Source organism: Ictalurus punctatus, chromosome 4 (genome assembly GCF_001660625.3).
Source record: "Ictalurus punctatus breed USDA103 chromosome 4, Coco_2.0, whole genome shotgun sequence".
NCBI lineage: Eukaryota > Metazoa > Chordata > Actinopteri > Siluriformes > Ictaluridae > Ictalurus > Ictalurus punctatus.
Genome location: NC_071284.1, coordinates 29,047,834 through 29,068,546, shown reverse-complemented (window position 1 = coordinate 29,068,546; position 20,713 = coordinate 29,047,834). Strand labels below are relative to the sequence as shown.

Genomic DNA, 20,713 nt, shown 5'->3' with positions numbered 1-20,713 from the left:
GAGTGAGTGAGTGAGTGAGTGAGTGTGTGAGTGAGTGAGTGAGTAAGTGTTTGAGTGATTGAGTGAGTGTTTGAGTGTGTATGTGTAAGTGAGTGAGTGAGTGTGTGAGTGAGTGTTTGAGTGAGTGAGTGAGTGAGTGAGTGAGTAAGTGTTTGAGTGATTGAGTGAGTGTTTGAGTGTGTATGTGTAAGTGAGTGAGTGAGTGTGTGAGTGAGTGTTTGAGTGTGAGTGAGTGAGTGAGTGTGTGAGTGAGTATCTAAGTGAGTGAGTGAGTATGTGAGTGTGTAAGTGAGTGAGTGAGTGTGTGAGTATATGAGTGTGTGAGTGAGTGTGTAAGTGAGTGAGTGAGTGTGTGAGTATATGAGTGTGTGAGTGAGTGAGTATGTGAGTGAGTGAGTGTTTGAGTGAGTGTGTTTGAGTGAGTGTTTGAGTGAGTGTGTTTGAGTGAGTGTTTGAGTGAGTATGTGAGTGTGTTAGTGAGTGAGTGAGTGTGTGAGTATATGAGTGTGTGAGTGAGTGTGTAAGTGAGTGAGTGAGTGAGTATATGAGTGTTTGAGTGAGTGAGTGTCAAGAGGCGAGGTGTTAAGATGTTCAGTGGCAAAAGTTCAGTGTTTGTGCGTATGTTTGCGTTATTACTTACCCAGACGAGGGTCATACTGTCTCATCTGCACCTCCTCCACACACTCTGCAGGAAACCAGCCGGTCCTCCCTTTAACTGTGCCCTCCCAAAAGCCCCCCTCTCCTATACTGAGCACTGAGAGAGAGAGAGAGAGAGAGAGAGAGAGAGAGAGAGAGAGAGAGAGAGAGAGTAATAAGTCATTTAAAATATTTATTAAAGAAATACTTCTTGTACAGCTCTTAAAAGATACCACTGTTTAAGTAGCTTAAATTGAGTGATAAAATCTTATGAGAAAAATACCTAACCAAACATGCAATCACACACACACACACACACACACACACACACACACACACACACACACACACACACACACACACACACACAATTCTCCTGAGTCAAGCTCTGTCCTTCGGCTTTGTAGTTGCTAGGATACCACGGTTTCAAGGTATGAGATTGTAAATGTGTGTATATGCCTGTGTGTGTGTGTGTTTGTGTGTGTGTGTGTGTGTGTGTGTGTGTGCGCGCATGTTTGTATGCCTGTCTGTATGCATCTAATATGTTTATCAAAATCAAGGACAAACCTGAAATTTACTTAGAACTCCATTAGATTAATAAATGAAGAAGCCACAATTACCATACCAACAGTCACACACACACACACACACACACACACACACACGTCTCAGTCACGGCAGAGTGCTTTTCTATATTTGTACAAAGCAGTATAACAGCTCTGTAAGCAACAATCTACTACTGTGATTTCCTCTCCTATCTCTCTAAGTGTGTGTGTGTGTGTGTGTGTGTGTGTGTGTGTGTGTGTGTGTGTGTGCGCGTGCGTGTGTGTATACAGAGCCTGGCAGTCTTTTGGAGTGATGTAAAGCACGTCACTGACTCATGTATTTATTTATTTATTTATTCACTCACTCAGTCACTCATTAACTCAGTAACTTAGTCACTCAGTCAGTTATTTATTCAGTCAGTTACTCCCTCACTCCCACCCTCCTTCAATCACTCATTCCCTCAATCACTCCCTCCCTCCCTCCCTCCATCTCGTACTCCTTCCCTCCCTCCCTAAATCACTCACTCCGCCAGTCACTCCCTCCCTCCCTCCTTCCCTCCCTCAATCACTCCCTCCCTCAATTCCTCAGTCACTCCCTCCCTCCCTCCTTCCCTCCCTCAATCACTCCCTCTCTCAATCACTCCCTCCCTCCCTCCTTCACTCCTTCACTCACTCATTGAGTCATCTACTCAGTCACATAGTCAATTTACCCAGACTCTCGGTGAGTTACTCGGTTACTCATCAGTCAATTAATTATTTTCTCAGTCAGATACTCAGTTACTCATTCACTCAGTCACTGGGTCAGTTATGAAGTCAGTCTCTCAGTCAGTTATTTAATTTCTCAGTCATTTACTCAGTTACTCATTTTCCCAGTTACTCAGTCAGTTATGCAGTCAGATTCTCAGTCATGTCATCAGGTACTCAGTCTCTCAGTCAGTTACGCAGTCAGTTATGCAGTCAGATACTCAGTTATGCAGTCAGATACTCAGTTATGCAGTCAGTTACTCTGTCTCTCAGTCTCTTACATGGTTAGTTACTCAGTTTCCCAGTCAGTTACGCAGTCACTCAGTCAGGTACACAGTCAGTTACTCAGTTTCTCAGTCAGTTATATAGTCAGTTACTCAGTCTCTCAGTCAGTTACACAGTCACTCAGTCTTTCAGTCAGTTGCACAGACAGTTACTCAGTCACTCAGTCAGGTACACAGTCAGTTACTCAGTTTCTCAGTCTCTTACATGGTTAGTTACTCAGTTTCCCAGTCAGTTACGCAGTCACTCAGTCAGGTACACAGTCAGTTACTCAGTTTCTCAGTCAGTTATGCAGTCTCTCAGTCAGTTACTCAATCTCTCAGTCACTTACAGTCAGTTACTCAGTCTCTCAGTCAGTTACACAGTCACTCAGTCTCTCAGTCAGTTGTGCAGTCAGTTTCTCAGTCAGTTATGCAGTCTCTCAGTCAGTTACTCAATCTCTCAGTCACTTACAGTCAGTTACTCAGTCTCTCAGTCAGTTACGCAGTCACTCAGTCTCTCAGTCAGTTGTGCAGTCAGTTACTCAGTCAGTTATGCAGTCTCTCAGTCAGTTAAACAGACAGTTATTAAGTCTCTCAGTCAGTTTTGCAGTCAGTTACTCAGTTTTTAAGTCAGTTACACAGTCTCTCAGTCAGTTACGCAGTCAGATACTCAGTCAGTTACACAGTCAGTTACTCAGTCTCTTGGTCAGTTATGCAGTCAGTGGTGCTGTCAGTTACTCAGTCAGTTACTCAGTCTCTCAGTCAGTTATGCAGTCAGATACTCAGTCAGTTACTAAGTCTCTCAGTCAGTTACGCAGTCAGATACTCAGTCAGTTACTCAGTCTCTCGGTCAGTTACGCAGTCAGATACTCAGTCAGTTACTCAGTCTCTCGGTCAGTTATGCAGTTAGTTACTCAGTCAGTTACTCAGTCTCTCTGTCAGTTACAGTCAGTTACTCAGTCTCTCAGTCAGTTACTCAGTCTCTTGGTCAGATACTCAATCAGTTACACAGTCAGTTACTCAGTCTCTCGGTCAGTTATGCAGTCAGTTGTGCTGTCAGATACTCAGTCAGTTACTCAGTTTCTCAGTTAGTTATGCAGTCAGTTAGTCTCTCGGCAGGATACGCAGTCAGATACTCAGTCAGTTACACAGTCAGTTGCTCAGCCTCTTTGTCAGTTACGTAGTCACTCAGTCTTTCAGTCTTTCAATCCGTTGTGCAGTCAGTTACTCAGTCAGTTATGCAGTCTCTCAGTCAGTTATGCAGTCACTCAGTCAGTTGTGCAGTCAGTTACTCAGTCAGTTACGCAATCACTCAGTCAGTTACACAGACAGTTACTAAGTCTCTCAGTCAGTTATGCAGTCATTTACTCAGTATCTCAGTCAGTTATGCAGTCAGTTACTCAGTGTCTCAGTCAGTTATGCAGTCAGTTGTGCAATCAGATAGTCTCTGTCAGTTATGAAGTCAGTTACTCAGTCTCTCAGTCAGTTTTGCAGTCAGTTACTCAGTCTCTCAGTCAGTTATGCAGTCAGTTACTCATTCAGTCTCTTGGTTAGTCAGATACTCACTCTGTCAGCTAGTCACTTATTCAGTGAGTTAGTCAGCTAGTCATTCAGTAAGTCAGCCAATTAATCAGCCAGTAAGTTAATCAGTCAATCATACACTGTCATGCTCGATCAGATTTAGCAACATGAATATTCCCACAAGAGGGAACTATTATTTAGACAAACTTTGAATGCATCATTCCTGAAAGGGAGAAGTGGCATGAAGATTGAACAGCAGAATTTGACAAATACATGTTTGGTCTTTTCATAATCCGAGGCTGTTCTTGTTAGAGTACACCGACACATTTCATTGAAACTAAAAATGTTAATATTAATATTAATAAAAAGACATTTCAGGGTTAGACTAGATATTTACAGATGCCATGAGAGCCACAAATGTACATTTTGGTATAACTGCCACAGCAAATTTATTCTATAATCCTAACTTCACCTACTTCACCCCATAGGACTAATTTCTCATTTACATCCAAATGCAACCAATTATGGTTCAGATTTTAATCAGAGAATCGGGAGGTAATTTCTCCTGCAGGATATGCATTTGATTATCACATTTAGTCTGACTGTTAACTTACCACATTTGTGTGTTTGCTATTAGCTTTGCCCCTCTCTCTCCACACACACACACACACACACACACACACACACACACACACACACACACACACACACACTTTCTCATTATTTCATAACACATGAGTAAGTGGCTGTGAAGGCCACATGGCATTCACAGAGTTTCAGTACCATGATGTAAAATGGAAGGTGTGGTGAAGACGCCCCCTTACAAAAAATTTACGTCACCGAACATGTGCAGAATACTTTTTTTTATATGTCTGAAAATGAGTATGATAATCATGTGTTTTGTTTTTTTTGTTTTTATAATTGGGCACCAGCAGTGGAAATGATACTTAGGTTAAAAAGAACTAAGGTTTCACTGCAGATTTTTAGTCTTGCATGATAGAATTGATGTAAAGCCAGTAAGACTTTGAGCTTATTTAAGTGAAATAAGGAGTTCATAACAATAGTATTTTTCAAACATGAAACCCCTGCGATCACGGACAGGTATCTGAAGTTATAGCAGTATGAATGTAAAAGGGTATTTGTCACGAAACCCCTGTGATCATTGTTGGGGTGGGGGTTGCATTAAGGATGGTAATCCTGCAACATGCTATGCTGTTCTGATTTTAAATAGACATAGTCAAATCATAATACAAGTTACAGCCCAGTGAATTCCATCCAAGGTTTAGATGCCTCCGAATGAATGAATGAATGAATGAATGAATGAATAAGCAAAATATTATTGAAATAATAGTATCTCTACATTATTTCATCCATCACAAAGTTGGAAGACCACATATTTAAAACATTGAAAAAGACAGATGTCAGGTAATGGATATAAACGTACACAAGCACCTACCAATACCATTAAGCACAAACAAGGCCATAATAAAATGTTCCAAAAGTCTGGAACAGCTAAAATTGGACACTTGCACAGTTGGTTCGTGTGGTTCTCATGTTTCCAAGTTCAGTTTTTAGATGCCACCCCCATAACAACGGGCTGTCTGAAAGCACATATACAAAAAAAAACAAAAAAAACAAAAACCATTTCTGAGATCCACAAAATGCAGTGTCTGGACTTCAAGAGTCATTGAAACTACAAGTGGAGCCTTGTGTTGTGGTTTGGCAACCAAAATCAAGCTTTTTGGACTGAGATAACCACCACAAACATGCATCCAAATCAACACAAAAATGGCTGTGGGACACAAAATGAACTGGCCACATCAGTCTGCAGATTTGAAAATCTGTCCTCAGTCCACACAAGCAAACCTAAGAATATAAAGAAGCTTGAAATATCCAGTATAGAGGTGAGTCCAAGGAAAAGGCTCAGTGTGTAATGTGCTAGAGGCAAGATACAAATGCGTACACTCATGGTAATGGTACAATCCAAGGGTATATGCATCATTAAAACAGGGAGATCCATAATCATGAATGAGAAGACTGAGAATCATGAACTCAGAAAACTTGAAACATAGGAAAGGGAAAAACGGCTCAGTAAAAAGACAAAGACACAAGAGGGTATGAATAAACAAACTCATCAGGATCTATATGGAGAACAGGAAGACACAATTGGGAAATAATAATAATAATAATAATAATAATAATAGGTGGCATGGTGGCTTAGTGGTTAGCACGCTTGCCTCAACCCTCCAGGGTTGGAGCACAATTGTGCACACCATGTGCATTCTGAGTTTGCAAGTTCTCCCTGGGGCTTTCCTGCAGGTACTCCGGTTTCCTACCCCAGTTCAAAGACATGTGTTGTAGGCTGATTGGGATCTCTAAATTGCCCGTAGTGTGTGAATGGGTGTTTGAATGTGTGTGCAATTGTGCCCTGCGATAGGTTGGCACCCTGTCCAGAGTGTCCCCTGCCTTGTGCCCTGAGTCCCCTGGGATAGGCTCCAGGCTCCCCCTGTCATATATCAAGGAGGCAACTCTGGACTTCATTTCTCAGCAGCCACTGCACCATACTACATCACTGTCACATGACCACCTGCACCTGTGTCACGTTTCTGTTTAACGAGTACTGTTTAACGAGGATAAACGGTACAGAAGACGGATGGATGATAATAATAATAATAATAATAATAATAATAATAATAATAATAATACTATTGCTGCCATAGCATTGCCACCTCACAGCCTCGGGGTCCTTGGTTTGATCCTGAGCTTGGGCTACTGACTGTATGAGGTTTTCAAGTGGGTTCCTCCTGCCTCCCAGGTGGATTGACCACTCTAAATTGCCCCCAAGTGTGAAGGTGTGTGTGTGTGTGTGTGTGTGTGTGTGTGTGTGTGTGCATTGTAACCTGAGATGGACTGGTTTACCATTCAGTTTGTTTTCCCGCTTCATGTCCATATATTTCTTTTTGCTCCCGTACTTGAAGAGTGTCAATGACAAATGAATACCATTGCGAAATCAGCAAAAACGAACAAAGACTACATTTACGTTGGTTTTAATTAAATTATGATTTGTATTTGCAACATATACTGTACTCTCACCTTCAATGATTCATATTTAGCATGAAGATCTTTACTTTAGGCACAAAATTAACTATGTAACATGCCCTAGCCATCGGTTGGATACAGAGACTGGGACAAAGCACGCTTACTGTAAAAAGCCTATTCATATGATGTGGCAAGGCCGAATGACATGAAGATTACCTAAAAGCACTCAGACAAACAGATGAAAGACAGTGTGAGAATCAGGGAGACAGGAGAGAGTGAGCGAGGAAGGTGTTTGTGGCGAGGGACAGATACAACACAACAGGAACAGAGTGAAAGTGACAGAAAGATATTCAGAGCTGAGAAAGAGAATGTTTTACTTCATTTTACACTGCATTCTCAAAACGTCCAAGTGAATACGCGCACTCTATAACTGTATTTATAACTGGAGTAAGTCACCCCTACCCTTTTCCTGTCAGTCAAGCGATCAGCGTGCCAGCATGCTTATTAAGTGTTGCGGATGTGTCAACCCTCTTATTAACTATGCTTGTGTAATAGAGTTTAAGCTGAGTGAACGAACAGCTGGTTGACTGGTAGTTCGCATCAATCACACTCCAATCTAATGGAGTTAGAACAGGATTGAGCCCCACTCCGTGTGACATGCGCATGCTAACATCTAAAATGCATTAACCTGCAGGTCTGAATTTGCATCAAAATGCATCTCTTGCTTTATCTTAAAATCGCTCCAGTCCAGGTTTGTGAAAAGCACTGCGGCGTAAATATCAGTTATCAGACAAACTGCTTCAAGTGATCCAAGGTGATCTTTGTGCTAAAGTTCACTCATGAAACATATAGAACCTGATAAACTCAGAAGATTTACACAGAGATTACCAGGCCCGGACTGGACATCCGGAGCACCGGCAGTATTCCCTGTGGCCTGACGACTGATTTGACCGCCCTGCTGAAGTTTTCAAATTTTATTAATTTTTAGTTTATTTTATTTAATTATGTGTAATTATCATTAGTTATATTATTGCATGTCCGTTGTAGGCCTACTCAAGTGATCTTTTCCAAATTTGGCATTCGATAATAAATCTATAATAAATCATGAATCTGTTAGTCTTGACTTGTATCCTCAGAGCGAAGAACAGAGAGGGAAAGGGCACGCAAAAGTAAAACCCTCTAAAAAGAAGCGGAAAAATGTAGTAAAATTACCGACCAGTTCAAGGCTTCAAGTGCAGTTTAGTTTCATCTGTAAATATGTAGCTTTGTGTTCGCTAACTTGACTAATCAAGTATTAACCACAGTTTCACTACTAGCCTACGTTAGCACTATTACTATCGTCATTCAAAATATGCTGAAGGACAGCAGTATCTACTGTATAGTTATAATACTAAGTAATTTAGCAGACAAATATCCGACGTACAGTACATTTAGGGAGCCCTCTATGTTGTTATTTTAAATGTTGAACTTACAAATACAGCTAAGGCAAACAACAACAACAACTACAACAAACACTTTTCCGAGCTATGAGTCATAAAAGGCAAAATTATGTTCCATATTATGATTTCTCTAAATAGATATTGTTGTGATGTAGTTAGTATTTCACTGACACATATTTAGGCAATTTGGAAAATTATGTCTGCCTATATGTGAGGTAAAAAAGAAATATTTTGTCTCCTATTTTTCATAATAAGCTGGAGAAAGTCAACCTGGCACTAGTTTTGGTGCAGCGTTCACACTACAGGGTCAACCTGTAATGACGGGTAGGGGTAAAATAAGAGAAATTAAATATGCTTTAATATATTTATATAAAATATAGTATGGTCTCAAAAAAAAAGGGCATAAAAAACAACACATTGCCCTAATGTGATACTTTAAAAAATATTTAGATTCTACGCTCTCAAATAAGGTTAAAAAGTTCTCGTTTTCCAACAATGTGGAGACAGTTCTGTTCATAGTAGTAGACCTGGTAAAAAAGTGACAGGTACATGAAAAATGGCCAAAAAAATGTCTTTTGTTGACCTATTTTCTGCATTTAAAGTACTTTTGTGAGTGAAAAATAGAGTTACTGGCAGCTTTGCACTTCTGATGTTTGTTAAATGCTTGGCATACCCATGTAAGCTGATATAAATTAGGACTGCTTCACTACCTTTGCTTGTTTATGGTTTCATGGGATGGCCATACTGTGTGTAATAAATCTGATTTAATAGAGAAGAAAAAAATAGGGTTGTCAGTGATTTTAAAATTTGTTGTGTGTGTATGGGGTAGCCTGAATGAGTGTGAGACTCCCAGTCTGAAATGATTTCCCAGACCTGTATTGAAGGAGAGCCAGAGGTGACAGGATGTAAATGCAGAGCTGTCTTATTAGGCCTCATGCAGGAATCAATACTGTGTCAAGGAGTCAATAAATTGACAGCAGGGTTAACACAGGCAATTCCTTATTCTTAGGTCAAAATACACGTCGACTAGAAGGTCATGATCAGGGCTGGGAAATGATGACGATACCATATAGATATTGTGATAAATCATGTCATTATTCAGATTTCTGAAAGTCTCGTCAGTAATTCTACAACACTGACCGATCCTACTGTTACTCACAATAATAAATAAGTGACTGGTTGCTAAATCCGTTTTTATAATGTAAAATGTATTCATTTAGCTCTTTTCCTACTCTTGATCAATATATTTTGAACATTTTTTTCCACAGTGTCTCTCCTGTTTTGTTTGCACGTTCTTAGCAAAACCTAAAGGGTACATATTGTGTATCAAAATCTTATCACATATCATGCTACAATATTTTTCCATATCTGCCACTCCTAGTAAGAAATGACTGATTATGCTTGTGTCCTTAATCAGCGTAAAGGGAGGAAAAAGCACTGCACTGTAAAGCCCTGTGTGATGTTCCAGCTGTTGCCATATATTCCTAGTGCTCCATTACCTATATGCGTTTCCAACTGTTTTTGCCTGCAATGCACAAACTCATCAAAAAGCCATTTTCAAATGCTATACACTGAGAGAAAACAATGCACTGAGAGTGTAATTCTACAGAACTACAGAAACATGGCACTGCTAAACCTGATGAGTTCACATCAAAAACATCTGCAACACGCCACATTTGTTAGATAGGATATGGAAGCATTTCTGAATGTTTTTAGTCACCCATCTGTTTGAGGAAGAAGGGACACTTCAATATTTATCTACACTACAGTGTACACACTTCCATTTGTGTAATTTACATCTGCACTGCTTGTAGCACTCCAGTCTGAGTCAAGAGTACACAACAATCTGTAGAAGAGAAAATATTATTTATATACTATGAGAGGAAATAAGCATTCAGACACTTTAATTTAAAATAATATACCTACGGTTATACAGTGCCCTCCACTAATATTGGTACCCTTGGTAAATATGAGCCAAAGAAGGCTGTGAAAAATTGTCTTTGCGGCTTAGTGGTTAGCACGTTCGCCTCACACCTCCAGCGTCCGGGGTTTGATTCCCACCGGGGCCATGTGTGTGCGGAGTTTGCATGTTCTCCCCGTTGTGGGGGTTTCCTCCGGGTACTCTGCCCCCAATCCAAAGACATGGATGGTAGGCTGATTGGCGTGTCTGTAGTGTGTGAGTGTGTATGTGACTGTGCCCTGCGATGGACTGGCACCCTGTCCACAGTGTACCCTGCCCTGTGCCTGATGTTCCCTGGGATAAGCTCCAGGCTTCCCCGTGACCCTGAAAAGGATTAAGCGGTATAGAGGATGGATGGATGGATATTTGACGTACATTCCCATTGATATTTTACATTTTTGTAATACACCTGGGTGACTAGAAACAGGAAATTGTTCAACCATGACTTCCTGTTTTACAAGGGTATACAGATGATGCAACACATTCCCTTAGTCAATCATAACAATGGGTAAGACCAAGGAATATAGCTGTGATGTGCGGCAAAAGGTTGTTGAGCTTCACAAAATGGGAAGTGGCTATAAGAAAATAGCACAAGCATTGAAAATGCCCATTTTCACCATCAGGGAGATAATTAAGAAGTTCCAGTCAACTGGAAATGTTATGAATCAACCTGGAAATGGACGTGTGTCTATATCATCTCAACGCACTGTGAAGAGGACGGTTCGAGTGGCCAAAAAATCTCCAAGGATCACAGAACTGCAGAAGTTAGTTGTGTCTTTGGGTCAGAAAGTCTCCAAAACTACAATCCGAAGTCACCTACATCACCACAAGGTGTTTGGAAGGGTTTCAAGGAAAAATCCTCTACTCTCATCCAAAAACAAACTCGAGCATATTCAGTTTTCCAGACTCTACTGGAACTTCAAATGGGATCAGGTTCTATGGTCAGATGAAACCAAAATAGAGCTTTTTTAATAGAGGTGGTTTTGGTGCACACAGAGAGGTAGCCAAATGGAAAAGTACCTCATGCCCATGGGGCTGTTTTTCTGCCAGAGGACCTGGACATTTTATTAGGATACATGGCATCATGGACTCTATCAAATATCACCAGATATTAAATGAAACCTGACTGCCTCTGCCAGAAAGCTTAAAATGGGCCATGGTTGGATCTTCCAGCAGGACAATGATCCAAAACATCCATCAAAATCAACACAAAAATGGTTTACTGACCACAAAATCAAGGTCCTGCCATGGCCATCCCAGTCCCCTGACTTGAACCCCATAGAAAACCTGTGGGGTGAACTGAAGAGGAGAGTCCACCAGCGTGGACCTCGAAATTTGAAGGATGTGGAGAGATTCTGTATGGAGGTACGGTCTCAGATCCCTTGCCATGTATTCTCCAACATCGTCAGGCATTATAGGAGAAGACTTCGAGCTGTTATCTTGGCAAAGGCAGTTAGCACAACGTATTGACTACAATCATGCCAATAATTGTTGCACAGTTATATTTAACAAAGTTTTTTTTTATATATATAAACCTGCGTTTTGTTTGCAATTGTTTGATATCCATGAGAGAAGATTATTTTTTGTAAATTTTTTGAAGAAAAGATCAAAAGGTTAAACACGATTAAAGTTAAACACGAAAGACAAATTTTCACAGCTCATTGAAAATAACTAATTTTAGAACTCATTGGCAATAATTCAGCTTGTTATATTTGAAGAAAGAAGGGTTGGAAGAAAGAAGAGAACCATGGGTAATGGATGTTTTGCCAAAAGAGAAATGGTCCCAAACCTGAACCACAATGCTGCAAAAAGCTAATTACTTCTCAATATAAAGTCAAGCATGGAGAGTAATGGAATACATGTAATGGCGTTATGTAATCAGGATACAAAAAACTGGTAGCTGTAACCCATTACAGTAAGGTCAAAAAAACAATGTAATCAGATTACAGGTATATTTTGTAAAAAATGGGAATACTATCAGGATTACAATTTTTTTTTCCATTTAAAACTACACAAATTATTATTGTGAATGAACACAGTATAGACAGCTGCTTGATTATAGGTCTGGTTCTCTCTCCCCAGTCGTGACTGACGTGAGCAACTTCCTGGTGCATGCGCAAATAAATTTTGTACAAAGTTAACCCTTTCAAGCATGAATTATGAAATCCTGATCAAGGAATTTCTCTCTCTGTGTTTTTACTCTTCTTTAGGCATAAAAAATAATTTTACTTTTACATACATTTTCCTAAAAGTTATTGAAGTGTCCACTCCAGTGGACTGCATGCATTCAAACGAAGAATTAGTGTCCACTTTTGTGGTTGTTACGCAGTTATTCCATTGAAATCCTTGCAATAGCCAGAAAATGTCTTTTGAATAGCTGTCCACTGCAGTGACCAAAGAAGGGTTAATTTGGTACAAATGACCACAAATTGTTCTCTGAAATGCATTTGTTAGAGTGACCATATGTCCTCTTTTTCGGACCTTAAAAAAATGTCCGGCCGGGATTTCTAAATTTGAGAAAATATCTGGGATTCGGCTTTAGTTTATGATGTGCTTATGGTCTAATACTGCATTATGTGTACGCATGTTTGCATTGCTTTAACCCCTCTCTGTAATTCCGCCTCCTCGCACAGCAATTGATTGATTATAAAAGGCTTGCAGCAACTATTGGCCAAATTCCTGCCTTTCAACCATTAGCCTACTCACAGTGAACGCACGAAGGTCAAGCGCTGTTGTGTACAACACCAAACAGTGACTTGACAATAGCAGCAAATGACAGATGTCCTGAGTCGAAACAATGCCTATGCCCATTAAAGGTCATTTTTGATTTCATGTTATCACATTGCTTCGTATTACATGATCATTCAAAGTTGTAAATGATGGCAGAAGGTACACTCATGACATCTAATATTTTATTTTATTCCATGGACATTCAAAAGAATGTAGGAAAAAATGTGGGCAGAGTGAAACCAGTTTTACAACCCCAATTCCAAAATAGTTGGGACACTGTAAAATGTAAATCAAAACAGAATTAAATGATTTTCAAATCTCATAAACCCATATGTTATTCACAATATAACATAGAAGACACATCAAATGATTAAACTAAGGAAATGTACCATCTTAAGGAAAAAATAAGGTCATTTTGAATTTGATGGCCACAGCAGGTCTCAAAAAAGTTGGGAAAAAAAAGGCTGGAAAATTAAGTGTTACTAAAAAGAAACAGCTGGGGGAACATTTTGCAACTAGTTAGGTTAATTGGCAACACGTCAGTAACCTTATTTTTTTCTTCAAATGGTACATTTACTCAGTTGAAACATTTGATATGTTTTCTATTGTGAATAACATATGGGTTTATGAGATTTGCAAATCACTGCATTCTGTTTATACTTACATTTTACACAGTGTCCCAACTTTTTTGGAATTGGGGTTATATTTCTATATATTAACGTGATGCTAATTGTGTGTCTTTTTCAGTGTATTAAAGTCTGCATTCATGGTAACACTGTTGTGAATGCTATTCAAAAGTAAGGCATCCCAAACAACAACAACAACAACAACAACAACAACAACAACAAAAAAAGTTGTCCTCTTTTTGAAAAACCAGAATATGGTCATCCTAGCTTTTATGATGTAATGTTACCCGCATCTGGAACAGTGATCATTTATTTATTTATTTATTTATTTATTTATTTATTTATTTATTTAAAAGAAATCCAAACATTGAACATGTTTTAAGCTCTAAAATAAGTTCTAAATAAAAGTATTTTAGATCATATTGCTTTTCTCTTGACTTTATTTACATATGTGACCAAAAGTAAAGAAGTGATCAGATTACATTACTTTTACATTGTGATACTTGGATTACATTAGTGATGACATTTTTAATGAAGTAATTTGTATCTGTTGATGATGTAGATGATGCAAATTCCTTCAAGGCCATCATCACACGTGCAAACCAGAAACCATGGATGACTCCTGAAGTGCGCTCACTGTTGAGAACCACAGCCTGAGACACTGCCTTCAGGTCTGATGACAGAGCAAAGGCCAATCTTTCCCAGGCTATCAGAGGGCTACGCAGAAAGAATCCACAATCACTTCATAAACACCAAGGACACAAGGAGTATGCGGCAAGGCATTCAGGCCATCACAGACTATAAAGCTACACACCTGTCTGTGATGATGACAACTCACTCCCAGATGCACTGGATGTTTTCTACACACGGTTCGACACACAGGACAACATGCCAGCAAGGAAGACCACCCCCAACTCCCACCAACCAAGTTCTTCATCTGTCTGCAGTAGATGTCAGAAAAACTCTGTCCAGAGTTAACCCACAGAAAGCTGCAGGTCCTGACAACATACCTGGCCAGGTGCTCAGGGAATGTGCTGATCAGCTTGCAGATGTCCACACAGACATCTTCAACATTTCCCTGAGCCAAGCAGTTGTCCCTGTGTGCTTCAAGATGACCACCAACATCCCTGTGCCGAAGAAATCACCTGTGTACTGCCTGAATGACTCAGGTACTCATACCTATTATCATGAAGTGCGTCGAGTGGCTAGTCATGAAACACATAAAGAGGCTTCCCACCACACTGGACCCATTTCAGTATGCATACCGTCCCAACCGCTCAACAGAGGAAACCATATCTGCTACTATCCATCTGTCTCTGACCCATCTAGACAAAAAAGGACAATAACGTAAAGATGCTGTTCATAGGCTTCAGTTCAGCATTCAACACAATCATCCCCCAACAACTGACAACAAAGCTGAGCCTGCTGGGTTTAAACACCTCCATCTGCAACTGGATCCTGGACTTTCTGACCAGGAGACCCCAGTCCATCAGGATCGGCAACTCCACCTCCAGCACCAGCACACTGAACACCCCCCAGGGCTGTGTGTTCGGTCCATTGCTGTTTACCCTGCTGACTCATGACTGCACTGCTAAGTTCAGTTCTAATCACATCATCAAGTTTACTGATGACACTACAGTTGTGGTCCTCATCAGCAACAATGATGAGTCAACATACTGGGAGGAGGTGAACCAGCTCAAAGAATGGTATAGACACCAATCTTCCCTTAAGGTTGATATGACTAAAAAAGATGATTGTTGACCTCAGGAGAACCCAAGTCGACCATTCACCAATGCACGTCAATGGATCAACTGTGGAGAGAGTCAAAAGCTTCAAGTTTCTTGGTGTGCACATGACTGAGGACCTCTCTTGGACTCTCAACCCCTGCCTTGTCAAGAAGGCCTAGCAGTGCGTCCACTTCCTGCGGAGGCTGAAGAGAGCCAAACTCCCTCCTCCCATCCTTACCTCCTTCTACAGAGGGACGATAGAGAGAGCGTCCTCACCAGCTGTCTCACCATGTGGTACGGGAACTGCACAGCCTCTGAACACAAGACCCTACAGAGAATTGTGAGGGCATCTGAAAAGATCATCTGAGTCTCTCTACCCACCATCGACACCTCATTCAACAACCGCTGCATCCACCCGTCACCCGTATTGTGGACGACCCCTCTCACCCCTCTCATGGACTCTTCACGCTCTTGCCATCTGGCAGAACATACAGGATCATCCGTGACACCACCAGCAGACCCCACAATAGTGTCTTCCCTGAGGCAATCAGATTACTCAACACCCTGCTGCCTCCCAACGCTCATCTGGGCTAGCCAAACACATAACCCAGTAAGACCCTGCACATGCACTAAACTAGTAAGAGTCAGTACCATTACACACTGCACTTTACACTCGTTTTTGCTGCTATACTTGTGTTGCTACATTACACAATAGCTTACAGTTTACAGTCCATATTCTGTGTATTTACTGTCCTATGTATTTATTGTTTTGCACTCATCTGACACTGTTGTGTATTACACTTTATGTAGTCTTCTGTTCTGTGTTGGACCATGGTCCTGAAGAAACGTCATTTCGTTCCAATGTATTCAAACTATATAGAGGAATGACAATAAAAACACACGACTTGACTTGATGTGAAAATCTGAAGTAGATATATGCACTGGAAGTATATTAAATAACAGTGGGTTGAAAATTATAGATTATAATTCTTACCCCACATCCCCCACCCTGTTTTTAATTCTGTATTTTTCAACTCACTGTGAAATGGATCCGTTTACAGCACAGCACTTTCATCTGAAGCATGCATAATGAATGGCTCGGCATGGAGTTAGTTATTTTCATGTGTCCTTTCTCAATTTTGTCCGCTGAAAAGGACAGAGCTGCCAGTTGTTCACTGCTTTGCAGGTGACATGATGTCTCTATAACAGAGCCATGTCACGATCAGTGCACATTCAGGTGAACGTACGCTCCTTAAGCCGCTCGACGCTTTAACATTTGGCCCTGGAGCCAGTGTTGTGGAAATCAGCAGGTGGCAGGGTGAATGTATCGCTCGCAAAAAATGGTCTGACCCACTCAAGGACCTGGCCTGATATTTTCTAGTGTCTATCATGGACAGAGGGTTGCTATGGAGAAGTGAGAGTCTGGAGAAAGTGAACTTGTTCATTTGTCTGGAGAAAGTGAGAGTGCATTAGGATCTTCTATCATTCCTGTGAAAAGGAAGTGGGATGCAGGACAGACTGGACACAACAATTTATAGAAAAAGGAAATGATCTGTGACAATGAGCATTACTGGATCACTGTCTTTGATCAAAATCACCTTCACCATCATCATTACCATCAACATCATAATTTCAATTCAGTTCGATTTTAATTGTATTTCTATAGCCTAGAAATCCAGAACTACATGTGTAATAAACCACCACGTGGTCAGAGAACAATTTTTCGAAAAATGTTGAGGAGAACCAGGCTCAAACGTTGAACTCATCCTCTTCCAAGAATGGGTATTGTTAGGATTTTATCCGTTACTACTCATTTTATCAGTACAGCTTCTTTTTATGGCACTTGAACAGTGCAATGATTTTTTTTTGTTTTAAATTACCAGATCAGATAAAGCACATAATTTTGCTAAGCAATTAGCTGTGTAACATTTGTAATCTCCATGGAAAACGTATCCTCTGGCTTGTACAAATAGGCCCAGGTCTGGAAATACCATTACCCTAACAGCCTGTTAGAAAAGTACTAGCATGGGAATTTGGGATTTTTTAGTTCAGTTTATGCTTCTTTATTACCTTATTTTTCCCTGATTTATTATTAGCCTAGCAAAATGTGTTTTCAGGCATTGGCCTATTTGTAATAATTAAATTAGCCTTGCCAAGTTAATACATAGTTGTGTTACAACAGATGAAGTAGATGGGCCTGTGAGAGAAGGAGGACTGCTAGGACAGCATTTGAAGATTGCATTTCAGAGGATTTGTATTGTGCTTGGTCAGCAGATATTTCTCTAAATTGCATGTATCATCTTCCTAACAAGCATTTACCTTTTTCATGCCTGTTGCTGTCATGCACTTGACTGAACTGAAACCACACCATCAAACCTTTTGTCCCATTCTTGAAAATGGGATGTGAAAGTTCAGCAACATATGCAAGGCTTAAGAGGCTTGAAATCAGCATAGAATAAGACAGGTTTAGATGGCATAGAGCAGTTTAAAAAATTACCATCATCATCATCATCATCATCACAATTGTCATTGTCCAAAGGTTCTATCTAAATGCCATGCTGTCTGATATTTGTGCTTTATACAGTCTTATGTACATTACCAGTCCAAAGTGTGGACACTTAAAAGTACTTTTAGTATGTTTATTTATTTATTTATTTATTTTTGAGAATTAGTTTTAATTCATGTAGAAAGTAAATAGTTTTAACTCATTTAGAATTGAGAAGAAGCAGTGAGGAGCATGGCCTATTTGGGAAGTATAAGAAAAGCTTCCTGGGTGAAGCTCCCTCACGAAGCTGGTTGAGAAGAAGTGTGTGCAACCCCCACCACAACCAACCAACCAACCAACAAACCAAGCAACCAGCCAGCCAACCAAGCAAGCAAGCAAACAACAAACCAACCAAGCAAGCAACCAAGCAAGCAACCAAGCAAGCAAACAACCAACCAAGCAACCAAGCAAGCAAACAACCAAGCAAACAACCAAGCAACCAACCAACCAACAAACAACCAATTAACTAAGCAAGCAAGCAAGCAACCAAGCAAGCAACCAAACAATCAATTAACCAAGCAAGCAAGCAAACAACCAACCAAGCAAGCAACCAAGCAACCAACCAAGCAAGCAATCAAGCAACCAACCAACCAACCAAGCAAACAACCAAGCAAGCAACCAACCAACCAAGCAAACAACCAAGCAAGCAAGCAAGCAAACAACCAAGCAAGCAAGCAACCAATCAACCAAGCAAGCAAGAAACCAACCAACCAAGCAAGCAAACAACCAATTAACCAAGCAAGCAAGCAACCAAGCAACCAACCAAGCAACCAACCAGAAAACAAAAACAGACAAATACACAAACACACAAATAAGCATTTCTTTTTAAAAAATCAATACTAATATAAGAAAATCAATGTATGTATTTTTTTTTTTATCAAACTGAATGTAAGAAATGAAACGACACTGTGACATTATGAAATATACCATTGTTCAATCATGCCTTCTAGCTATCACTGTTTGCTGATAGTACCATTGGGGCAGGGTTTAAGGTTTATCCAGTATGTTATATACATAATAAAACATTCTTCCAAGAGCTGCTGTCTCTTGTCTCGGGCTTTTCATGCTGTACAACCCACAATAGATGCAGTGCATAGTAACTTTCATCCAGTTACTTGAGAGATGGTGTCATTCAACACTGTCACGAAGTAGGAGACATGGGAAAAGAGGTAAACATGGCCAAAGCAGAACCCATATCACACGCTTTGAGATGAGCACATGGCCTCCAAACTGAACAAGTTCTTCTTGTCCAATTGATGCGTTTATATTGTTTTGAAATAGTTATTGAATGTTTTCTGTTTCAGATATGTAGCCTGTAGGTGTGAAATTATTGCACAATCTTCATTATACGTGTGCTGTCTTTGGCGTTGCTGTTACTATGGCGATTTTTCACCTCTTTTATCAAAAGCTGTCATAAGCAAGACTTTTTCAATCTTTCATATGTGAAGCAGTGGGAGACAGGTGGAGCAGAGTGAGATTTTGCTGCTTGCTGTGTCTAAAGCCCTTACAGCATCAGAAAAATTTTCTTCCGTTTAAACTGTCAAATTTAATGATCATCACAATACCAGTAATCTATCAGCTATTCCCAGATCCATCGTCGGTCAACTTAAATGCGTGCACACACACACACACGCACACACGCACACACGCACACACGCACACACAAACACACACAGAGCTACAAGAACAGAGTAAGATAAGAGGTGCTTAATATTCAAAAGGAGACTCAAAGCTGATGGTCAAGCAGGTTAATGAAGGGAAAATGTCTAGAGTGAAGAGAAGTGAGAGCTTTTTTCTGGCACCGCACACACACAAACTTCAAAAAGGAAGGGCACAGAAATCACCCTCTCTCTCTCTCTGCACCAAAATAGCAAACTGCCTCAGGCTAAATGAGACGCGAACATGATCATAAGACTATTAATGAATTAATCAAAGTTATTCACTGTGACGGTGTTAAGCAGAGAATTGCGTCTTACAGTAAACAGATGCCCGTGCTGTATTTAACACAGCGTGGTGTGAGCAGGATTACATTAGGCCTGTGTGTAGGGCTCAGATGTGCTCTAATGTAGCGCTGAGCAAAGCTCTGGGCTCGAAGCGCACTGATGCATGTAATAGACCTTTATTTACCATCAAAATTGAAACACACCAGGACAGAAGACAGCAAGACAGACAGGAGAGGAAGACATGGAACTGGAGTTGGGTGGCTGGCTTTGGGAAAGACAGGCATGTACGTGTGGAGTGTGGTGGACAGTGGCTGAATGCTGACTTGAGTCTTAAACTTGCTGTTCCTTCCAATACTCTAACTGAAGAGACTCCTTTCTTTCACTAACACAGTACTAGTGTCCATCCATCCATCCATCTTCTACCGCTTACTCCTTTTCAGGGTCATGGGGAACCTGGAGCCTATCCCAGGGAGCATCAGGCACAAGGCGGGGTACACCCTGGACAGGCTGCCAGTCCATCGCAGGGCAGCAATACTAGTGTGCGTTACTCAAATGAAAAAAATATATAGAAATGGAGAGTTGTTATGCTACATTCACAGAACTAGTCAAGTCAATTAGTATGTTTACATGGACAACAATAATCCGATATTAACCCGATTAAGATGATACTCGAATTAAAAAACTAGCACATAAACATCGATTTCTGACGACCTTAATCCGGCTAAAATCATACTCAAAGTAAACACAAATCGAATAAATACATGTGGAGTACTCCTGTTATAGTCGCATTATGGAAGTGCATTACAGACATGTACACACCTTAATCACACTATTAACGTCGTGTGGGAGTTTTCACCGCATTTTGCGACAGGACACGATCACACACGGCAGCGCTCAACCGTTTAACGGCAAACAAGAGAGCACGGCTGCGTTCCAAACCGCGCACTTACCTACTATACAAGTAGGAGAGATACACATGTAATTCGGCTACTATA

The 20,713-nt window shown here is 40.5% G+C and overlaps 1 protein-coding gene across 7 annotated transcripts in view; it reads right to left on the bottom strand.

The window, feature by feature from the left end:
• shank3a (SH3 and multiple ankyrin repeat domains 3a) overlaps positions 1-20,713 on the bottom strand; it is a 321,036-nt gene that overhangs the window by 46,344 nt on the left and 253,979 nt on the right. For all 7 annotated transcript variants that reach the window (XR_008393930.1, XR_008393928.1, XR_008393929.1 and 4 more), the window contains one exon: positions 641-754. Coding sequence is in view for 4 of the 7 variants with exons in the window: in XM_053678126.1 (XP_053534101.1) it covers positions 641-754 (114 nt within the window). In the remaining 3 variants the exon portion in view is untranslated. The remainder of the gene's footprint in view (positions 1-640; positions 755-20,713) is intronic.